At 48.2% G+C, this 21,567-nt stretch overlaps 1 protein-coding gene across 24 annotated transcripts in view; it reads left to right on the top strand.

The window, feature by feature from the left end:
• The window catches only part of MBNL1 (muscleblind like splicing regulator 1), a 111,571-nt gene that overhangs the window by 67,201 nt on the left and 22,803 nt on the right, over positions 1-21,567 (top strand). For 22 of the 24 annotated variants that reach the window (XM_055723498.1, XM_055723500.1, XM_055723502.1 and 19 more), the window contains 2 exons: positions 13,845-14,015; positions 19,965-20,165. In XM_055723498.1, the coding sequence (XP_055579473.1) occupies positions 13,845-14,015; positions 19,965-20,165 (372 nt within the window). The remainder of the gene's footprint in view (positions 1-13,844; positions 14,016-19,964; positions 20,166-21,567) is intronic. The other 2 variants (XM_027798350.2, XM_055723505.1) reach the window with 1 other exon arrangement.

The following is a 21,567-nucleotide window of genomic DNA, read 5'->3' as shown; positions in this document are numbered from 1 at the left end:
CCAAGACCCATATTTAAGGACTGAATAAATGCGTGTTTCAGCTACCTAATAAAGGCTAGGTCACGTTTTTGTTAAAAATATTTTCTGCTTTTCTTTGTTAACACTTGGCAGCCATTGCTGTCCAACAGAAAGCCTTATGGGGAGACAAATTCAAGCTGAATTGAAGGCTCTGGAAAGTTATCCCTATTATTTTAATCCTTTTACTTTATTGCTGCTGTTCGTTAAAAATGTGTTTTCCATGAGAACTTCATTAATGTCAGTGCTGGTAGAAACCTGTGCTTGGTGACGTGGGGCAGCTCCGGGCTGTGCTGGGCTGGGGATGCTGGCTGGCTGGCTGCAAGCACCTCTCGGTGTGCGTGCAGCCTGGGGCATGGCCCCTCTCCTGGTGTCACCTGCTGCCGTGGCCATGCAGTGAACGCTTCTCAGCTTCTGTGCTTTATGGTGAGGATATTCAGCTGTGACTGGCCAGTGTGTATTTATTTGAAATCCTTTGTTTAATAGAAATTCAGTAGTTATCAATATTTATTCTTGTCCGCTGCTGTTTAATCAGCTCCTTATCACATTTTCTGCTGCTTTCCCTCTGCGAGCAGGCACTCTGCTGCGGGTGTTGTGGCTGCCAGCCTCTGCGTAGCCATACCGGCTCTGCACTGTGCTATCCCTGGGCTGCTGTTGGACCAAAGCACTTGCACCCCATGGCTGTGGGAGGGGTTTACCTCGACTACCGTGGCTCTGTACTTGGTTTGTAGGTTGAATTCTACCTTACTTATAAGTTTCTTTAATTATTCTGAGGCTAGCATTACAAAGCTGGGGCTGTTAGCAGTCCACTCGCCTCTTCAGCCACCACTGGAAGCTGGAGGTGGGACTGGCAGGGAGGTAGAATTGGACTGTTGCTCAGTGAGACATTTAGGGATGATTTTCCAGACCAGAGAAGTGAGCTTGGGCAGATCAAAGCATGCTGGTGGTAACTGGGGAAACAGATGAGATCTGAAGGGCAGCTTGGGCTACTAATGAGGGGAGAGACCTCGACTGCCACATCCATCACTGCTGGCCTCTGTGCCTGCAGTCCTCTGTGCTCTGCTATGTTGCTGGGCGCTTGCTGTACTCAAGGAGGAAACGTGTATTTCAGGGGAGGGTGTTTGTCCTCCTAGTTCCCCATGTGTTTCTTGTAGGCAGCTGCACTGCAACGCTTGCTTACAGGGTAGCCTGACCACAATGGTGCCAGGAATGTGATTATTGTATGTAGAAACAAGAGCCTGCTGTTTTTTGCCATGCTGTGGTGTTTTTTCATTTTATGCATGGAAACCACTTATAAAACCAGAAATACACACGATTTTAATCTTTTTTACTTGGGCCTATCTCAACATTTGCCCTTCTGCTGGTGCTCTGGAGCTGGCAGGCTTTCCTCTAGTGTGCCAGTGCTGTGGAGGAACCAGCAAAGAAATGCACTGCTCCAATGGCTCCAAAACCAGCAAAATGCTGCAACATCCTCCTTTATCCTGGAGTGGTACAGGAGGCATGAGCCAGCAAGGTTGCAAGCAGATTTGGTTTTGACATGCTAAATCAGACTTTGGGCTGGAGCCCTGAGTACCCCCATCCCTCCCCTGTCAGGACACTTGCTGGTTTGAAGTCAAGGATGGTGTGTGCCAAGGACCAGCCCTGCCAGGGCCTGCACAGGGGCCAGGGGCATGGGTGACAGTACCAACTGCCTAGATTTTAATGAGTTTTGCAACAACCTAATTTAAAAAACAGAAATTTGTTTTTAAGGATAGATCCTCAGGATGGTTTCTGCAAAGTATAAAATCAGGTATGCTATTTGCTCGCTGGGATGGAGTGCTGCTAACAGGTACGATTTACTCCTCCTGTGGTTATCTGGTCCCCAGTGAAGGGCTGTGTCATGTGGTTACGTGCTTGCACTGCCTGTGTGAGCAGCTCAGGATCAAGCACAGCTCGTTACCCTTCAGTGAGTGGTGAGTTTGTCTGGCTCAGCCTCTGGAGGAACCTCAGGGATGTGGCTGGGTGAAGGATGCCTATCCCCTCTTGTATGCCTCTTCGGGAGCAAAACACAAACTCCCCACACATCTGGAGTGTGTGGTTTTGGACAAAAGAAAACAATCACAGCTGTTTCCCCCTGGAAAAAAGCTGAGGTAATTTTCAGCTTTCACCTTAAGTGGAAAAATCGTGTCTGCGGAGGATGTGAGCAGCAGCTTGTGTGCTGCCATCAGTGCCCCTGTGCCACAGCCCAGCCCTGGAGCAGGCTGAGTGGTCTTCATGAGGCCGATGCCCTCACTCCCTTCCTCTGAAGGCAGGCATTTGCCACCAGCAGGCATTCTGGTTGCACATAAAAATTATTTGTGAGTATCGGAGTCCACGCCGTCTCTTTGGCAGGCTGTTGGGCCATAAGCTGGGGCCTGGCCGCGGTGGCGGTGTGCTACAGGGCTTGCCCCACGGGTGAGGGTGGGCAGCCTGCCTGAGGGTTTGTTAGCAAGCATCGCTCCCAGCTAGTGGGTTTGACGGTGAACCAGCAGCTGGATACAGAGTCAGATGGGCTCTGAGGAGAGGCACCCACAGTCCCACAGCAACCGCCTTGGTGGTGGAGGAGCTGAGGTGTAGCAACTCCTCCTCTGGCGTTTTTTGGGCTGGTGAGACGGGTGGTACATCAGTGCTGGGTAGTGCCTTGGCAGTTGTGGTCCTGCCTCTGGATCACTGGCTGGCTTTGGAGTCATCGGCATAGCTGTTGACTCTCTGGGACTGCAGTTTGTATGCTTCAAGTCAGTAAAATAGGTGCAGTAACTCCTTTCATTTAATATTAGAAAACTTTGAATGTGTGCTTGGCAGGCCAGCTACTACAACAAAACACATGCAAACAGTTTATTTTAAAAAAGCAAATGATAACTTACATGTAGTTAAATGTTTTCCTGTAAAACACATGGGCATCAGTATAAATAGTTTTACCATTTACAGGCAATATTTGGATTTTACGTAACAGCTATCTTCCTGCTTGGGTTTTAACGTGCCGAGCTCTCTGCTGTCAGAAGGAATTTATACTCCCTAAGAGGGAGGTGTTTGCGTATTTGTTTTGGATCAAAAATATTTAATCTGTTACAGCTGCACTGTTCAGCGTGGCTGCTGGTTTGCTAGCTCTGGCTGGTGCAGATATGAGTTGGTTGGGTACCCGCAGCATGGCGGGACCAGCAGCACTGGCACAGAGGCACCAGCAACAGGCAGAGTCCCCCAGCCAAGAAGAAGCGTCAACGGGAGCATCCTCAGCTGTGGCTGTTGCCATTCAGTCTCATGGCTTGCTCGGAATACCCAAAAGCTATTGGTTTAATTACGTCAGTCATTAATAATTGTTAATGATGGGGTGGCAAATGCTCATGCAGTGCAGTTGGGATGCACAGCACTCAGAAGTGTGTCTGCAGGCCACAGGAAGCTGCTGCTTTTCTTTTTAGAAGGTAGCCTGTTAGATATTAGGGGGTTATGTGTCTGATCTTGAAAAGCAGGAATTGGTAACTAACGGCGCAGAAATGCTTTGGCGAGTCCATTGCACTGTTGCAGGTGGTTAAAAGCTGTGGTAGCTGCCGAAGGCTGTCAGCAGAAATTACAGCCTGCTTCTGCTTGACTCTTTTATGTTTAGAAGCCAGGTTCTTTTCATCCTATGGTGTGGAGGTTGTCTCATTGATTTAATGGTAGCAATGCTGCATGCGGGATCATATATTTGACCATAATTCCACAAAACCACCAGAGGAAAAAATGTTTGCTCAATACTCAGAGCAACTCCACGAGGCTGGTGTTTCTTTCACTTCAATTTTATTTTGGAATAAGCAAGAACAGAGCTTGGAGCAGAGTTTGGGCCACGGTTTGTGTTACCCTGTGGCACTGGAGGGTTGTTTTTACCTGTTGCGCATGAGGTACCCCACAGACACCTCCATCAAGGTGGGAGTGGGGGTCCGGCACTGGCTGCCCCCTGATGCAGAAGCAGCTCCTTGTGCCCACCCTGCCTACCTGCGGCTAGCCGTCTCAGGCACCCCGCTGTTTTCTCCTGTATCTCAAACCCTGTTGCTAAGCAACAATTTTTAATCAGGGAATTAATTTGGCTCCAGGACATCCTGAGTAGCAATGGATGCTAAAAATGTAATTGAAACGTTGCTGCATCAGTCCTGTACTTATGCTGTGTTTATAGGTAACAGTCCCTTTTCTTCATGAATTTTGTTAGCGGGGGGGGGGGGGTGGGTGGGGGGGGGGGCAGGGGAAGGCAGCCACTCCCCCAGCGCTGCAGGGTGGCAGGTGAGCCTCTCGGCTCTGAAGCAAGCAGCCAGCCTGCAGTCCATGTTGGTGTCCGTGCTGTGCCATGCTGGGCTCCACGCTTCTCCGCCGGCTGCACCAGTGCAGCATTGTGGCTCTGCCTGCTGGGACCGGGGGAAGAGCTGGGTGTTAGTTCCAGGGACCTCGGGGGAAGAGCCAGGGTTTATTCCAGTAAAATCTCCACACACAGTGAGTAGCACGTTGGAGCTGTCGGTTCTCCTCTGCCCCTGGGCTTCTATGGTGATACTTCAATGGTACGGTGTTGGTGGACTGATGAAAAACAAGAAGCTTCCCTGTATGCGTATCTGAGCAGTAGTTCTTGTATAAACACGCATGGAGTTGTGTAGCAAGTGCTTGGTAATTTGGTTGTGCTACCGCAGTGGTATAAAAATAGCATAAATAAACAGACTCAGCAGGCTGGCGCAGCTCAGTTTTAAGACTTTCTCAGACCAACTGCATTTACGAAACTTGTCTGTACAGATGTATGTACTTCAGATACATAGAGGGGGATCAATATTACCTAACTCCAGCAGCATAGGGAGGAGCTTCATGTGGAGTCAGGCAACTTGCCCTGGCTGAAGGAAGGGGTCAGTGGCACACGCCACCTTGTTGGGTCTCTGTGGTTTTTCTGGTTTTATACTGCTGCAGAGGGATAACCTTAAACAATGATGGCAGGATCGCTGTGCTCAGCATGCACTCTCTGGTGTTTAGCAAATGATAGCAGTAACTGTGACCTTTATTTAGTCTCTATCCATACAAAATTCATCTGTATTTCTCCTTCGGCTGTGCCCACTCTGATGTGTGCTGATCCTCCCAAAACCTTCAATCTCTTCTGCAAAGGATGCCCTGTCCCCAAAACTGCAGGCATCCTGGCATTATTGGTCTGTCTAGTCGCCGGTAACATTGCAAATAGAAATGGAAAGGCAGTGTCCCCTCTCTGCTGCTCTCCCCTGTCATGCAGGTTTGGTTGCAACCACAAGGTGCTGAGTGGTGTGTGTCCCCCCTCCATGGCTGTGCGCCCTGTCACAGTCCAGAATCTGTCCGGATGTTAGAGGGAATACTGACAACAGTTACATGTTGCATTACTGCAAATAATGTCCCTGTGGAAATAACCAAATGCAGGGTAAGCCCTGCGCTGAGGAACCTCAGCCTGAGATTCAGAGCAGTGCTGGAGAGGTGTGTGGTGGGCTCACAGGGGCTCCTTCTGAGAGCGTGTTCATGTTGGCTGTCTCACTGGGTGATGGCACTGAGGGTGCCAGGCCATGGTGGTGTGGTCTGGATCCTCCCTGCCTTCCTGTACCCCTTAAGGACTTGGTGTGGAAAACCTCCCGTTGCCTGCTCGCAGAGTTTCTGAGGACAGGGCGCCTCAGCTTCGGCCATGCCCCTGCGTGGGGGCTGCTCAGGGCTCCTGCAGGTCCCTCGTGTAGGTGCTGTGGGGTCTTGATGGGTTGTGTATGGAGGAGTAATGACCTTGCGAAAAGCAGTTTGCTAATTAGACCTTATTTACTGCATCACCAGGCTGTGCTTTCCAAGAAAGTTTTAGGCCGAAGCCAAGTCCACAAAGGTGATGAGTTTACTGTTCTTCCTTTGTGCAACAGATTAGACGGTGTTTCTGAGGAGGTATTGGAAAGTAATTATTTTGAATTTGAATTGGTTTAAAATTCATGTGGGTACTGAAAGCTGTAGACATTTGCAAGATCTTAAAAGAGCTAACGCTCAAAGTCAGGGGCCTGCTTTCAGACCTTGGTGCAGATACTTGCACAAAGCCTGTGCCCTTTGGCCTGAGAGTGAATGAGACTGGGGGTTCACCCGCACCTTACCGGAGCAGAGGTAGAAGCCAGCAGCAGTGTCCTGGAGCTGCCAGGGTCACAGGTGCAGGAGCTGGACCCGATGCCACCCTGAGATCTTCTCTGCAGACTGCATGATTGGACAAGAACAGCTTGGGTACTGCTAATTGGTAAACCCTCCCAGTTGCTGCTGTGATCCCTGCTGCTCCAGTGGCTCACGTCTGGCCTTTGAAAGAGTGTTTTCAGGGCATGGATGGTTTTGCCTGAAGCTGTGGGCTGTGCCACAGCTGTGGGTGAGCGTTGGGGGCTGCCAGCGGGTCATGCTTCTCTGCTGGGCAGCAGCGCAGTTGCACAGAGGGCTCCGCAGCACACCAAGCTCCCATTATCTTCTTGTTAATTAGTTATTGACTTCTGCTGATACATCCATTACATATCCCTCAAGGAAAAAGTGAAAATTGTTAGTACCCACATTACCTAAGCTGTAACTGTAGCAGATTAAGGAGTCTGCAGTCTCAGAAGTGAATCCCAAGAATACTTTCCCCTTATTAAACATGCAATCAGAGCATTTTCTGGAAGGAAATTATTTTCAGAGAGCAAGAATTGCCATTGTATTTCTAGCATTTAGTGTGGGATCTGAAAAACGGGACGTGCTGTGCTTCACAGAGAAGTGGTGGTGTAGAGAAGGAATTGTGAGGTAGTGACCTTATAGAAATGGACTAATTTCTTGCTTATCTATGTGACAGTCTTAAATATCTAGGTGTAACATCAAAATCCAACACATTTCTCAGATGAGCCAAGTCTTGTAGAAATACTTGCACTGTATTTTCAGAATGCAGAATTTTTGCAGTGATTTTCCCAAGCCAGGATTGGCTATGGTTTCTTTTTCTGTCTGAGTTCGATGCTATTTCTCTTCTACAGTTCTGCAGATATTCACATGAAATGCCTCCCCTTTGTGGGGAATAAAACCACATCGCAAGCAGAAGACACAGGGCTGCAGGGGGTCTCACCAGGGAGGAGCAGAGGGGGACAATCCCCTCCCTCGACTGCTGGCCACGCTGCTGGGGATGCAGCCCAGGTGCGGTTGGCTTTCTGGGCTGCAAGCGCACGTTGCTGGGTCATGTTGAGCTTCTCATAAACCAACGCCCCGAACATGATCTCCCCAGGGCTGCTCTTAGTCCATTCTCTGCCCAGCCTGTATCTGTGCTTGGGGCTGCCCCGACCCGCGCGTAGGACCTTGCACTTGGCCCGGTTGAACCTCATGATGTTCGCGTGGGCCCACCTCCCAAGCCTGTCCAGGGCCCCCTGGATGGCATCCCTGCCCTCCAGCCTGTCGACCGCACCACACAGCTTGGGGTCGTCGGCAAACTTGCTGAAGGCACGCTTGATCCCACTGCCCCTGTCGCCAACAAAGATGTAAGCAGCGCCGGTCCCAGTACGGACCCCTGAGGATCGCTGCTCATCACTGGTCTCCACTTGGACATCAAGCCATTGACCACAACTCTTTTGAGTGTGACCATCCAGCCAAATCCTTATCCACCGAGTGGGCCGTCCCTCAGACCTGTGTGTCTCCAGTTTAGAGGCAAGGATGTCGTGTGGGAGAGCATCAGCTGCTTTGCACAAGTCTGGGTAGATGACATGAGTTGCTCTTCCTTTATCCCCCAACGCTGTTACCCTGTTGTAGAAGGCCACCAAATTTTTCAGGCAGATCTGCCCTTAGTGAAGCCATGTTGGCTGTCACCAGTCACCTCCTTATTTTCCGTGTGCCTTAGCACAGTTTCCAGGAGGATCTGCTCCATGATCTTGCCAGGCACTGAGGTGAGACTGACTGGCCTGTAGTTATCGAGGTCTTCCTTTTTTCTCTTTTTAAAAATGGGGGTTATATTTCCCCTTTTCCAGTCCATGGGAACTTCACCGGACTGCCACAATCTCTCAAATGTGATGGACAGTGGCTGAGCCACTTCATCTGCCAGTTCCCTGGACTTGTGCACCTTCAGGTTCTTTAGATATTCTGGAGCCTGCTCTGGGCAGTTCTTCAATGAATAAACAAGGTAAATCTTTTCCTACAGACAGATTTTTATTAATTCCTATTTCCAACTAAAATCTCCTCAGCACGATAATCTGACTAGCGGTTTTTACAAAACCACAGTAATCTTCAGGAAAATACCTATATTTCAGGGTTTGGGTGTAGCTTATAAAAAAATACTGAGATTAGCAATAACTATTTTTTTGAGATATTCAGTGCTCTGTGTGTTTGGGGGCTTATTTTTTATTTCTTAGGGAGCTGTGCAAGGGTCAAAAAGCTGGTTTTGATTAATTTGGTGTAGCATCCTGGTGTGTCCGTAGCTTTTCAGGGTCACCCACCCCCGCAGCATGGCAGCTCCCGCTCTTCTGCAGTTGCCATCTTTGCAGCTGCTCCTGGGTTGGCTTTTTTCACTTACCCGGCTGCCGTGGTTTTGGCTGGGATGCAAACCCAGCTTCCCTGGAGCATTGCTGTGTGCCAGTGCCGTCTGGCAGTGCTGGCACAGCTGGTGGTGCGAACCGAGTGCTTGTGAAGCCAGTGCCCTCCGAGCATGGGACCTGGCTGTGAGTGGCAGACGAGGGCCTCCAGGCATTTTTGGGTGGAGGTGCATTGTGTCCCCTCGGCTGGGCCCGCTGCTTGCACTGGGGCACAGGAGCTGCACTGGCTCAGCGTCACCCACGGGCATGAGAAGGGCTCTGAGGGACACTGCTGGGAGGAGGAATGGTGTAGAAGGTAACATGCAGGTAGATCAGCTTGTCAGCTTGGCACTGCCCTTGCATGCCCTCGCCATTTCATGATGTTTGCATGGTGTTTAGATTGGGCAGGGACTCAGAGGTGAGTCTGATCCAGCAGGCAGTATGGGGGCAGATGGACAGACTGAGCTCCTGGGCTGATCTGGGCCTGCAGTCCCCTGGCCCCATCCCTCCTGCCTCCCCAAACTGCTGAGGAGCCAGCCGGGTCTTTCCATGACTTCCCAGAGCTCAGCGTGTGGCTGCCATGTGCCTGGGTCAGTGAATTGTGAATATTTAATGCAGGCATGGGAGGTGCTGGAGAGTGAGGTGGGAGGCATTGCAATTACACCCTCGCTCCTCTGGCCCCGTTGGGGTGGCTGATGCCAGACCCCACACCTAGCACTGCTGGGGGGCACCTCCTGTGGCCCTGCATAGCTCCCTGGGTGGGCGAGTGCCACCCCACTCCTCTCTGTTCCAGTCCCCATCACCCACTCTTGCCAAGGCTAGACAGCTTAAAATACTGCAGACATCATGCTGCCCTCATTTAGTGACAGCCTGGCTGTTCAGTGCAGCCTGGGCTCTCTGCCTGAACGTTGTTGATATGATAGCTGGAGAACAACATCATGTGAGCTCAGCCTCCCGCTCCAGCGTTCCTGCTGGGAGGATGCCCAGCTGCCTGGCTGATGGACCAAGCTTGCCCTCTTCCCCCTTGCTCTGCGGGGCACATGTGTGGGCACAGGGATGCTGCTGTCTGGAGCGCGGTACCTGGTGGGTGCTGGGTAGTGGCAGCTGGATTGTGCAGCAGGGACATGTGCAGGGAGGGCGCTGGCCGTGGCTGGCAGGCTCCCCAAGACTGGCCCCCTCAGGCAAAGCCACAGCGTTGCCAGGTCTTTGTTCACATATCCCAGCACCATGCGGGTGTCCCCACCTTAGCATCCCACTGTGCACCCCGGGTTTCCCTTCTGGCACTGCTCAGAGGGAAGGCCTTGTCCTGCTTGTCTCAAGGGACCAGAGATCTGTAGGGTCTCTGCTGGCGAGCGAGCCTCAGGAGCATTTCTAGTAAGTTTAGTCCAGCAGGATTCTGGTAAAAAAAAAATAATTCAGGATGCTGCCAGCATGCTCAGCTTCCGCTTCTCTGGATGTATTCACTTAGAGTATTTATTTTTTTTATGATTGAAAAAACAGCAAAGGTTCCAGAAAAGGTTCGAAGAGATGAAAATCTGCCTTGAACTCTGTTGACTGAAGTTAACGGAATCTAGTGAAAAGTTAATTAAGAAAGCCACTTGCTCGCGGTATAAAGGAGATGAATGCAGCCATGTTCTTGATCGAGATTTTTGACAGTGGTTTTCAGCCTGCAGTTTCTGACTCCTGGGTGCTCTGTGGACCATTTTTAAAGGCCCATGGAATAAAAGAAAGACAAGAAACTCTCTTCCCAAACAGAGAACTCTGCATTTCTTTTGGAAAATTTGCTAAGATCTGAAACTTTTAAAAGATTGAAGGTTAAATGCTGCACTAGGCTCTACAGTGACGTTCAAACAAGAAAGATGTAAGTAGGTAACAATAACTAAGCATAAGCATAGTTTACCTTGGGACCTGTTATGTTCTTGTAGTCTTTAACTCAGAGTAAATTGTCTTCCTTAAAGATCAGTTGCAAAGCAAATAGAAATTATGGCCTTGATGGGGAAACAACAGAGGGGTTTCCTTGTTTCCCAGGAGCCAGAGGACATTGCACTAGATCACTGGAATGGTTTCTTCTGGCCTTAAAACATTTGGGGCTATGAAGTACCTTAAGCAGTCATGACGTACAACACAGACTGCCAGACTTCGGATCCAGTCTGGAGAGGTGTGGGGCAGCCTGAACCCCACTGCTGAATCAGGGGCATTGAGTTTAATCTGCATTTTGAAATCAGGTTTGTTAATAGCTCCTCTCTGACTTAAGCAACACATCATAGTTTCATGTCACTCATTTAGCAGTAATTAGGCCTGATTTTTACACTGTGCTAATGTAAAATAGCATCTTCCAGGCAGCTAGTAAATGTGTAATTTTGCCCTGTGTTACTTAGAGGTAGCAACAATTAACATAGGTTTTAGTATCAAGAGAAAAATTTACATAAATAAAGCTGTTCCAAAGTGCTTGCCTTTTATATAATTGTGAAATGCTCTGGGGGGGGATGACACGGGGTGGGTGGGTGTGTCTGCTGAAATGAGGTTGGTTTATTTGTGCAGAGTAGCTTAAATACTGAACTGTGTCATCAGTGAGGCATTACTGAAGAGAACTGAGGGTCATTTTGTCCGAAAGCATCCCTCCAGGCTGAAAGCATGCTTTCCCCCAAGCCAGAGCGTGCTGTGCAGAGGAGCTGAGTGGGAGATGTCCCATGCCTTGTTTCGGCCGGCCGGCCCCAGACTGTGCCAGCCCCTGTGCAGGTCTAGCTGCTGCTCCCGGCAGTCCCCTGCTGCCTTTTGTCCCCATGGTCATGGCCGGGGCTCCCTCGGATGGGACAGCAGCTGGCAGATGCGTGTATGCACGCTTGTCTGTGTGTGAGTACACACACATATAAAAATGTTGTTTCAGTTAATAGCACAGTGATTAAAATTCACGCTTCACAGACACCGATTCCTGTTGCCAACTTTGATTTGTCTTTTGTACTTGGGAAACATTAATGTTTGTTAGTGAAGTATCCTAATCCTTATTTGCAGTAGGAAACTCCATTCCCCTGTAAAAATATTTTCTCAGGCTGCACATGTTTCCCCCCCTATCTTATCTGTAGCATAATTGTGCTTTTAGCTTTTTGCATTATCTGGCCCCTGTCTTGATTGCTTTCCAACATTTGGAGCTGTGTTATTAGGGAGATTTTCTTGCAAGTGACTTCAGTGGGCCTTTCCGTGTGCCAGCTCTGCTGAGGACAGCCCCTGGCACCCCTCAGTCCGACAAGCCAAACGCCTGCAGGAGCCCCGTCATGGGGCTGGGGGGGGGGGGGAGGGGGGGGCGGGGGGCAAAGGCCGCATGCCAAAGGGCTCGAAGGACCCCTCCGACTCTTGCCACGAAGAAGACCGATGCCTGCAGCCCGTGCCAGCGCCAGCAAGGTGGCAGCAAGCCTGGCATGGCTGAGCGCCGGGGCAACCCGCACCGGGGGTTCTGTTGGCCTGCGTCTTCCTGTGGTGCTGGCAGCCGCCACTCAGCGCTTCCGTGCGGTCTCTAGAGGTAGACGGAATCGTGTAATGGAAAAAGCATTTCATTCAAGGAAAGATGCTTACAGTTTGTGAACAGGTGCTCTGAAAGATGCACCTCCTTTGCTGTTTGTTACAGTAGTGGTCTCCATATCCATAGGGCTTCCTATAGTCTCTGTGTGTAGCCCAAAGATATCCATAAACCTACGTATTTTTCTTTGTATCGGGGATATCTTCCGATGCAAGGATCACTCACATGTCAGTTGAATAACTATGAAAATGAGTTTTAAGAACTTTGGACTGCCAGCAGGATTGGGAAGGGGGGGCAGCAGCAAACCGCTTATCCCAGCCTTAAGGGGAGACAAAAATCATCATACAAATTAGATTTCTGGCAGATCTTGTAAGAAGAATACATTTTAACTTTCTGAGTAAAATTGTGGGATAAGGTCAAACTATATTGAATTAATTTGTTTCCTGATAAAAACGGTTTCTTACTTAAATTAAGGCTGGCTTTTGCCTTGTCGTTGTTCCTGTTCGGGTTTATTTCAAAGATGAATGAGTAAATAGAAAAAAATTTAAGGGATCTGTTTTTTTCCAGACAAGGATTCAATTTTCCTTTTTATTTTTTTTTAAATTTTTTTTATTGTTAACATGTCTTTAGTGAAAGTATGGGCTCCAGTGTTAAAATTTTAAAGAACAATTAGTGTGTAAAGCTTCTGTATTAATGAGTTTGCATTTTCTGAAGTCTCACAGCATGCGAGATCACAGCTGACATGCCGTGAGAGGAGGGGGTTCTCTTCCCTGACCTCCCTCTGCCGCACTCCATGCCCAAGCCAGTGTGCCTTTCATTTTAGAGGTTTTTGCAGCGGAGCCACAGCTGGGGGGACTGGGGGTCCCCTTCAGTCACCTTCATGCCCAGATCCCTGTGGCCCAGCTTCCCTGCTTGCAGCCAGGAGCCCCCAGAGCAAGAGATCGCCTTGAGAGAGTTCACCAGGCAGGGTCGTCTTATGTGCAGAGCTGGTTTACTTGGTAACAAGGAGGTACAGTGGGGTTTGGATATATGTTGTGCATAGAATTACTTTTTATTTCTTGATGGGAGTGGTTGTCATATTGAGGAATGTCCTTTCGTCTAAATAAAACTGGTGCCTGAGTTTTGTTGTTTTTCACATCTGAATGTAATGAAAAATTTAGAAACAGTCAATTCTGATTTTATTTTAATTACACAATTGCAACAAAATGCATCATGTGCAACAGGTTTTCTCCAAAGATGCTGTGTCCCAGGTCTGGTGAAAGTGCAGAGCTGGTGCTGTGTTCCTGGTAATAATGCTACTTTGACCACACGTCTTGCTGTGCGCTCAGTTCTGCTTCTGCCCCTGTGCAGCAGAATGGGAAGCAGGCCCTGAGCATTTGCAGAGCAGCGCGTGAGCTTTCACAGGCCCGCTGCTGCAGCCGTGCCACATTGCTTTTGCTGGGTTTCTGGCTTCACAGCCAGCTGTTTCCTGGAGGCAGGTCTGTGGGCAGAGGGGAGTCCCTGTGGGCCTCTGCCCATGGAGGGTGGGCATGCTGTACTGTCAAACAAGCTTGCCTTCAGCAACTTTTAAAGGAAACAGTATTTTTTTAGAGCTGTACTGCAGAAATGCATAGTTCAAAGCAAGCAGCAAGCAGCTGATACTGGAGTTGTCCAGGTGCTCTGCTCGGTATGTGGTAGCCAAGAGAAGTAGCTGGGGGCTTTCCTCCTAGGCCTGTAGTGTGTGTTGTGGGTTTTTTAGCTGGTGACATAAGGAAGCAAGATACTCCTATAGCTTCTAAGCCAGTTGTGTCAATTCTCTTCTTCAGGGTCGATGTTCAAGGGAAAACTGCAAGTATCTTCACCCACCACCACACTTAAAAACACAGCTGGAGATAAATGGACGCAATAACCTGATTCAGCAGAAGAATATGGCCATGCTGGCCCAGCAGATGCAGCTTGCCAATGCCATGATGCCTGGTGCCCCGTTGCAGCCTGTGGTATGTGTGCTTTTTGGCTTCAATCAATGGGTACAATGAGTTGTAGTTGGAGTAAGTTAGCAGGTGTGCTTACAGGCCTGTAAAGTCCCACAATTACCAGGAACTGGTAGAGAAGTGAAATACAATGAAATGCTGGTCTGTATGTCTTTGTACTGCTCAGTTCTCCCTGCCTGAAGTAATATTGTTAATTTAATTAATTCTCTTAATCTTTTGTTAATTGAATTCATTTTTTGCCACTTCTTACAATTAAGAAAGTGATCTGTGTGGGATTTTCGTAAATAGATGCTTCCTTTGCAATTTTATGGGCTCTAGGAAATTCCTGGGTTTGAGAAGATTCCCACTGGATGTGTTCCATTCGCTCAGGGGAAACTTCTCAGGGAATTACTTGCTGGAACTGGACTTTGATTTTTACAGCCCACTGTCAGGCAGAGGAGAAAGCTTGCCCTGAGTGATGGATGCTGCACATCAGTCTGACTTGCAGGATCAACAGCTCAGGCTTGGCAGGAAGATGTATAGATAATCATACTTTCTGTAAAAAGCCAAGGGGTGGGGGAAGGAGAATCTATCAGAAATCTCTCATTTGGTCACTGTAAAATGTGATCATATATTACATCATATCTGTTTCTCTTATACCTCAGTAAGCAAGTACAGTATGGTGTTCCACAAAGTCACATGCTTTGGCTGAGTTTCTTGCTCTGCAGTAATCCCTCGTTTCAGCAAATGTAAAAGGTGATGGGCATCTACCCGCCATGCACATAGGCATTTGGGAGCTGAACACCCTGTGCCAGATCCCTCTCTAATGCTGTCCATAGAGGTCATTTGAGCTAACTAACCTATGGATAAATTTGGCCAAGAACCCTTTTGATATAAATTCCTAGCTCAGATATTAGAGGGTACTGATTAATGTGTGAGTGAGACTGGCACTGAGTAATGTATGAGCAAGGCTGGTATATTCCACATCAAAAGGCAAACAATGCCTCCCTGGCTGAAGCTCTCTCTTCCAATGGGTAAAATGACAGCAAAGGAAAAAATAAGTTGAAATATATGTATAAAATAAATATATCTGCATTCACTGTCAGTTCTTTTATTCCTTTCCTGCTGGCAAAGGTAGAATTTAGGGAGTTTAATTTACTTCTGGGTACCTTCCATTAGGAAATCTATATTCACTCTGTTAGATGGGTTCTTCAGCTTTTATTTCTGAAAACCTTCTAAAAGGAGGTTACTCCTCAAAATATATGTAAATCCTCAGGAAAAAATAATCTCAACAGAAAGAACTCTTATGCTTGTGTCAAATGGTTATTTGGCCCCACATTTTGTGGATCTGCAGAATACTGCTGAATATTTTGTAGCTGATTTGATTCAGTTAATGTAACTGTTATTCTCCCATGGAGGTTTATGCCTGTTTCAAGAAAAATTGTAGTGGGGGAGAAAAGCAGAAAATGTTGTGGTAGGTTCATCACAGTAAATTCACTTTAATATCTGTTAGCACAGCATGAGAAGATCTCACATCCTGTTCTCTCTCTTTTGATTGGCTTTTCTTTAAATGAAATTGTCTGTATCACCTAGGCAAGGAGATGAGGTGAGGCAGCATCAGCACACAGACATCAGATGCTATGGCACTGCGGTGCTTCAGGGGGTGCCCTGACACTGCGCTCTGCAGCCTGCTCCTTACTCCCATATTGCCAGAGAAATGGGGCTGCCTGTGGGCTGGTGTGTGCTGCTGATGGTTTTCAGATCAGGAACAAAATTCAGTGTCTGTAGAGCTAGGCAACTCAAGAGCAGGCTGTGCTTTATGTGCTTTAACTCCACAGCAGCCTCAAAATGATTTTTCAATTTCAACAGCTCAAAACAGACATTGGCACGTGCCACAGTTTTATTTCCTGATGTAAGTACAGTGATACAGCTTTAGTGTCAGCAGATTTGTCTTGGGGGCTATGAGAAAGTTTAAGTCAAAATGCAGCCAGCAGTAAGAACCACTGCTTAAAATATTCTTCTCTGTTAACCTGTTTGTTTGTTTCATGAATTGTAACCAAATACGGTAGGCTTGCGTTTACACAGGGCAGTGTGTAGGCACACACCAACATTTGGATAAACATGGAAAAAAAAACCCTACTGCAGTCCTTTGGATTAATGTTCCTTTTTAACATAAAGAGAGGCTAGTGTGAGGATAACGCTTAAATAAAATGTAAATTCACCTTTATGCCACACTCATACTGTCCCTAAAGAGCAAAATGTAAGTCGTTGTATTTTGAAGCACAGCATGAACCTTCTACCCATCCCTGCATAATTTCTGTTTACATCACTGGAGTTAAAACGTTACAGTCTGTGTTTTCAGCATTCAGTCTCATTCAGTGTGGGGATTCACAGCAAGGCCCATTGGCTGTCCCAGCAATAGTTATCCAAATGGATGTCATCCTGATAATTTGGCCTTAAAATTACTTCATCTTTTTTAGCATGGTTGAAACATGTGTTGTTTCAGGGTGTTCTAGCAAGTGATTTATATCATCTCATCTAATGACACTTCAGTCAGTCTGTTTTGTTTTACAAAAATCAATACCCTATGCTTTAATAAAAGTAAGTGAACTAACTTAGTGAGAGACTCTTTGGTAAGCAAAGCAGTGGGATCCTTTCACTCATATTTCTATTTGATAAATGTTTTAATTATCTCAGTTGCAAGTAATGTATGTGGACCTTTGTCCATCTTTCCTTTTTAGTTCACTCTTTTATCTGTCTTCAGCTGGCACTTGAGGGAGGGGATTTCAGATGGTGAGTGGGGATAACACGTCCTGCAAGCACTGAGACCCTGAGGAAGAGCTCTACCCGCTCAGATCGGTTCCACACTCAATTGCTCGTAAACCGATTTAAGGGGAGTTGGGCTCAGCTAGGCTACAGCTTTGGTACTGGCACATCAGTGGGTGATGCTGTGCTGCTTCACAGTAGCAGCATCAGACCCTGGGTTTGCCTTTTCCAGTGTGGAAGAGTGTGAAAAATGCTAAACAGAAGCAGGAAGGTGCGGATGGGAGACCAGAAGAGCGGAGATGGACCGTGAAGGTGGCTGGAGACTCTGGGGCTGTTCCTTTCTCCCAAGGGGCCCACTGGGGAGCCCCAGGGCTGCTTGCTCTGCTCTGAGCCGCAGGGCTGGTAGTCAGGCACGGCTTCTGCAGAGCACTGGTGCTGCTGGGGCGATGTGATGCGCTGCGCGCTGCAGGTGCAACTCTGCAGCAGAACAAGGTCCCAGACCTCCTGCAGGTCTGTAGTGCACAAGTAGCTGTGGGTTGTCAGTGTTCCTGTCTGCATGCGGTATGCTCTTGGGCATCCCTTGGCACTGCAGGTGCTTCGTAGGTGACTGTGAAAGATGCATTAAATGAGTTCAGCGCCTTCCCTGCGGACAGCCGTTCCTTTGGGACCAGCGAGCTGGAGCGTGGGCAGAAAGCCCATCTGTCTGTCTGGGGGGAGCCGTGGCCCCGCTGCGCAACAGAGGCTGATCTGCAAAGGTGCCCTCGTGGCTCAGTCCCAATCGATAGACCCCATCAGCGAGCAGTGCCTCTGCAAGTCAGGCCTGTGCAGATCAGACTGGCTGGTGAGGTTTGCGTTGGTTGTGCACAGGCATTTTTAGAGCAGAATTACTCAGTATAGGAGATGATGCAGATTATGGGGCACCTGGCAGCACAGAGCTGCATCCAGGGCTGTCCTCCTTCACCTCTGTTCTCTATGCTGATCTACAGGAGCTGCCTTTTTCTTTCAGCTGTTTTGCATGACGCACAGCATAGTAGGGCCCAGACTGCAAGGCCATAAGTAGTTGCATGGTTTGGTCGTGATGATAGAGAAATATTAGTTCTGCTTCTAGAGACAGGAAAGTGAAAGCTTGCTGGAAAACAAGTGAGCAGTAAGCAGCGGAGGTGAGCCCAGCAGCTCTCCCTGACCTGGAGCTTCCCCTGTCTCTCCTCTCTTGCCTGGCACCCAGCTCCCAGTTCTGACCAGTTTGCAGTTACAGGCCTGGATGCCCGGGCTGACCCTTGGCTGGTGCTCACAGATGGCAGGGCCGTGCTTGAGGTGGCCCTGGTGGCAGTCCCGCTGGTCCCTGTCCCACAGCTGCCCAAGCCTTGGGTGGGTGCTGGGGTGGCTGGGGACAGTCCCAGGGAGATCCCGTCTGTGCCGCCTGTCCACTGAGGCCGCTCTCTTGCCAGAATTTTTTTTTCTGTGTGCAGGAGTGTTCGGGTGGCTTTGTGCCCTGGCAAACTCCTGCTACAGAGAAGTGGTTGTGTGGTGCCCAGGTTTCACCACTTCACCATCTCTTTCTGCCAGCAGTGTGGTTCTGAGTCTGGGCTAATATGACTGTAGGATAGGTTTTTATCTCCTAATTTAGGTGTGTACAGCACATTGCAAAATACCTGTGAGTTTTGAAATTACATGAAGTGGCTCTGATAAAATATGCTATTATTTTGCAGGGTCTAAAGGCCAAAGGATATTTATGTTAGTATAAAATGATCTCAGTAGAAAATAAACAGGGTAATTTTTATTTTTATTTACTGTACAGTCAGTATATTGGTCTGGAATCAAACAGTGGTATCTCTTAAGTTACACGTTAACAGACTGGTCTGTAGTTTTATTTTTAATGTTCACTATTACATAGCTGATAATACCGTAACAAAAAGCCCAGCTAATTTATAGTATATTTAAGAGCAATAATTTATTTCCTGTAAAATTTGCCTGTTTTTCATTCACATGGATGAAGAACCAGAGATGTTAAAGATATTATTCCCATTTACACAACTTTCAGTCATTTTTCTTCAGTAATCTCTGCATGTTTTTTGTCCAGTGTTTCAGGTGGACTTGTTCCTTGCTTCCAAACGGTTCAGTCATTTCCTCAGGAATACAAAACCATGTGGTGTTATATGGTGTCTGGCTTAAATAGATATGAAACAGAGAAAGAGTTGCATTAACTCTGTAGTGGTTTTTCTCTTGAAAAGTTAGTTTGGAAGAAAAATCTAAATGCCTTGAATAAACCCTTTATTTAGATAATAAAGATAAACACTCCAGACTAAATCTTATTTGGCAATTACACTGGTAGCGCAGTGCCTTTGCATTCAGTGGGGCAGAAGAGTTATTTAATCTTTACTGCAGTGTAACAGCTCCGCATTTGGTCTTACAGCATTATTTGGTCTTCTACATCCAATTATCTTCACAATGTGATAGCCTATAAGGGCATCTGGCTCCTTCTGTTTTTAAAACAGAAAACAAATGAACGAACAAAAGTATTTGCATGCTCTCTCGCTCTCTCTCTCTCTCTCTTCCTCTGGTTTAATGTTTTAGCCTAAATAAAGCATATCCTTGATGCAGTATATTTCTTTCTGAATATCTGTGTGGACAGCCTGTTTAAATTTGTAAAAATAAATTATTGTGGTTGTCTGGTCTTGTTCCTGTATTAAACCTCTGTAATTTCTGAACCAGTGTGGGCTCTCATCAGGGTCAGAAATGTCTTTATCTGTATCTGAAGCTGAGTGTGGTTTAATGGTGTGTCAAGGCTCTCACACAGATGACTTTTTCCCGAGGGTGGGTGTTTTGGTCACATTTTGAATGTGTCCCTCCAAGAGCCCCAGTCTTTTTCCTGTGGCCATGAGGAGTGCTCATTTATAATGGCATTGCTCAAGTGTGGATCAAATGAGAATTTGCACCAAGAGCTGACACGTGTTGTAGGTGTGGAGGGGAAGCTGGAGCAGAAGGACCGGTGGAGGCTGGCGGGGGATGCCTGTCCTTGTGGTCTCACTCATGTGCAACATTTCTACGGGTGTTCTTCACGTCCCACAAAGACCACAAATGCTTCTTTCCCATCAGTAACGGAAACTCACTGCCGTTGTGCTCAAGATGATAGCCAGAAAGTTACTATGCTGACAGCATGGCAGCTATACATACTTAAAGTGTCCATCATAATTTTTTCTCTAATTGCAGCCGATGTTTTCCGTTGCACCGAGCTTAGCCACCAATGCATCAGCCGCCTTCAACCCCTACCTGGGGCCTGTCTCCCCAGGCCTGGTCCCAGCAGAGATCCTGCCCACCGCCCCGATGCTGGTGACAGGGAACCCCGGTGTACCGGTTCCTGCCGCTGCTGCCGCTGCTGCCCAAAAACTAATGAGGACGGACAGGCTGGAGGTAGGAGCTAATATGTATAACTTACTCTCACAAGTTGTATCATTTGTTGTGCTCCTAGATATAAAATACTTTTATTATGGAAGAAAATAATGCAGGTTTCGCTTCAACTGATAGTGTCCTGTCTTGGTGATGGGTAAGGATGGGAAGTGACTGGGTGATTGTGCACTAAGTTAATGCTTGTGGTTCTGCTTCTGACCTTCTGCTGCAGAAAGAAGTGGAACTGTTGAGCCCTTTTAGGAATGACTGTGGCAGCAGCAAGAGCGCCTTGAAACTGTGTTGTTGTGTGCCCAGAAAGTGTTAATGTGGCAGGGAGCACAGGCATGGGTATGAGCACCAGGGGCAGCTGTAAGGGCAGGGCTTCAGCTGCCTGGGTGAAGGATGATTTTCAGCCTTTCTATTACTTCTGCTGTGGAAAGATGGTGCCAGCACTCCCCTGCCAGCCTCCCACGCCCAGCTTATCATCCTTGCTGCAACCCTGACAAGTGTTAGTGCTCTCTAGCTGGTATTCACCCTTGCTCTCAATCTTTCTTATCTGAAGGGCCTGACAGCCTTTTCGGCACCTTATCGGTGCTGCGGCAGGGTGGGTGGTGGGCCGGCAGATGCTGCACACTTGGGGTGCGCCTGCGAGCACAGCCTGCGTGTGGGCGCTCAGCAGCCCTGGTCAGGTCTGGTGGTCAAAAGGTGGTGCTGGGAGAGGCTGAGCTGGCGGGGTGATCCACTGCCACCCTGTTTGTCTGTTGGACACGGTGGTGTTTTAGGGCACATGCCACCTGTGAGAGGTCAGCTGTCTGTAGCATGCATGGCTGCTGGTGCTCTCCCTCTCCGGCGCTGTGCAGCAGCCAGTGGCAGCTTTGATTGGCGGTGGAGAGAGCTGAGCTGTGCCGCAACTGTGCCTGCAGCCCCAGACCTCTTGCTCTGCTCTCAGCCCCTACGCTGGCAGCCAGGGCTCAGGGCTCAGCACTGGCGTTCCTGTGGCATTAGTGCAATGGCAGGTCTTGGAGATCCCGGTACTGCAACATCTCCTCTGTGGGGAGGGTGGGAAGGCCAGAGGATGCAGGGGTTGTTCTGCTCTTGGATATGGTCCCTGAACTCGGGGAGCGAGATGGGAGGAGCAAGAAGGATCTCTGTTTTAAAATGCAGCCAGTTGTAATTGTAATGCTTTTCTTTCTGCCCGTGCATGTGCATTAACAGGGATTAATTCTCCTTACAAGGAAAATTAATTCCTTTTTCTTGGTTACATCTCTGACTGACAAGCTGCCACTCAGAAGGCTGCAAGTTGGGACGAGTGTGGAGGGTCATCTGGCAGTGAGCATTTCCTGCTGCCGCTGTCACTATTCTCAGAGCTCACATCACCACAGGTTCCCCTTCTGCGGGATCACATCATTTCCCTTTTTAGAGATGT

The sequence above is a fragment of the Falco cherrug genome, chromosome 11 (assembly GCF_023634085.1).
Source record: "Falco cherrug isolate bFalChe1 chromosome 11, bFalChe1.pri, whole genome shotgun sequence".
In the NCBI taxonomy this organism is placed as follows: Eukaryota; Metazoa; Chordata; class Aves; order Falconiformes; family Falconidae; genus Falco; species Falco cherrug.
This window is presented reverse-complemented; position numbering and strand designations above follow the sequence as displayed.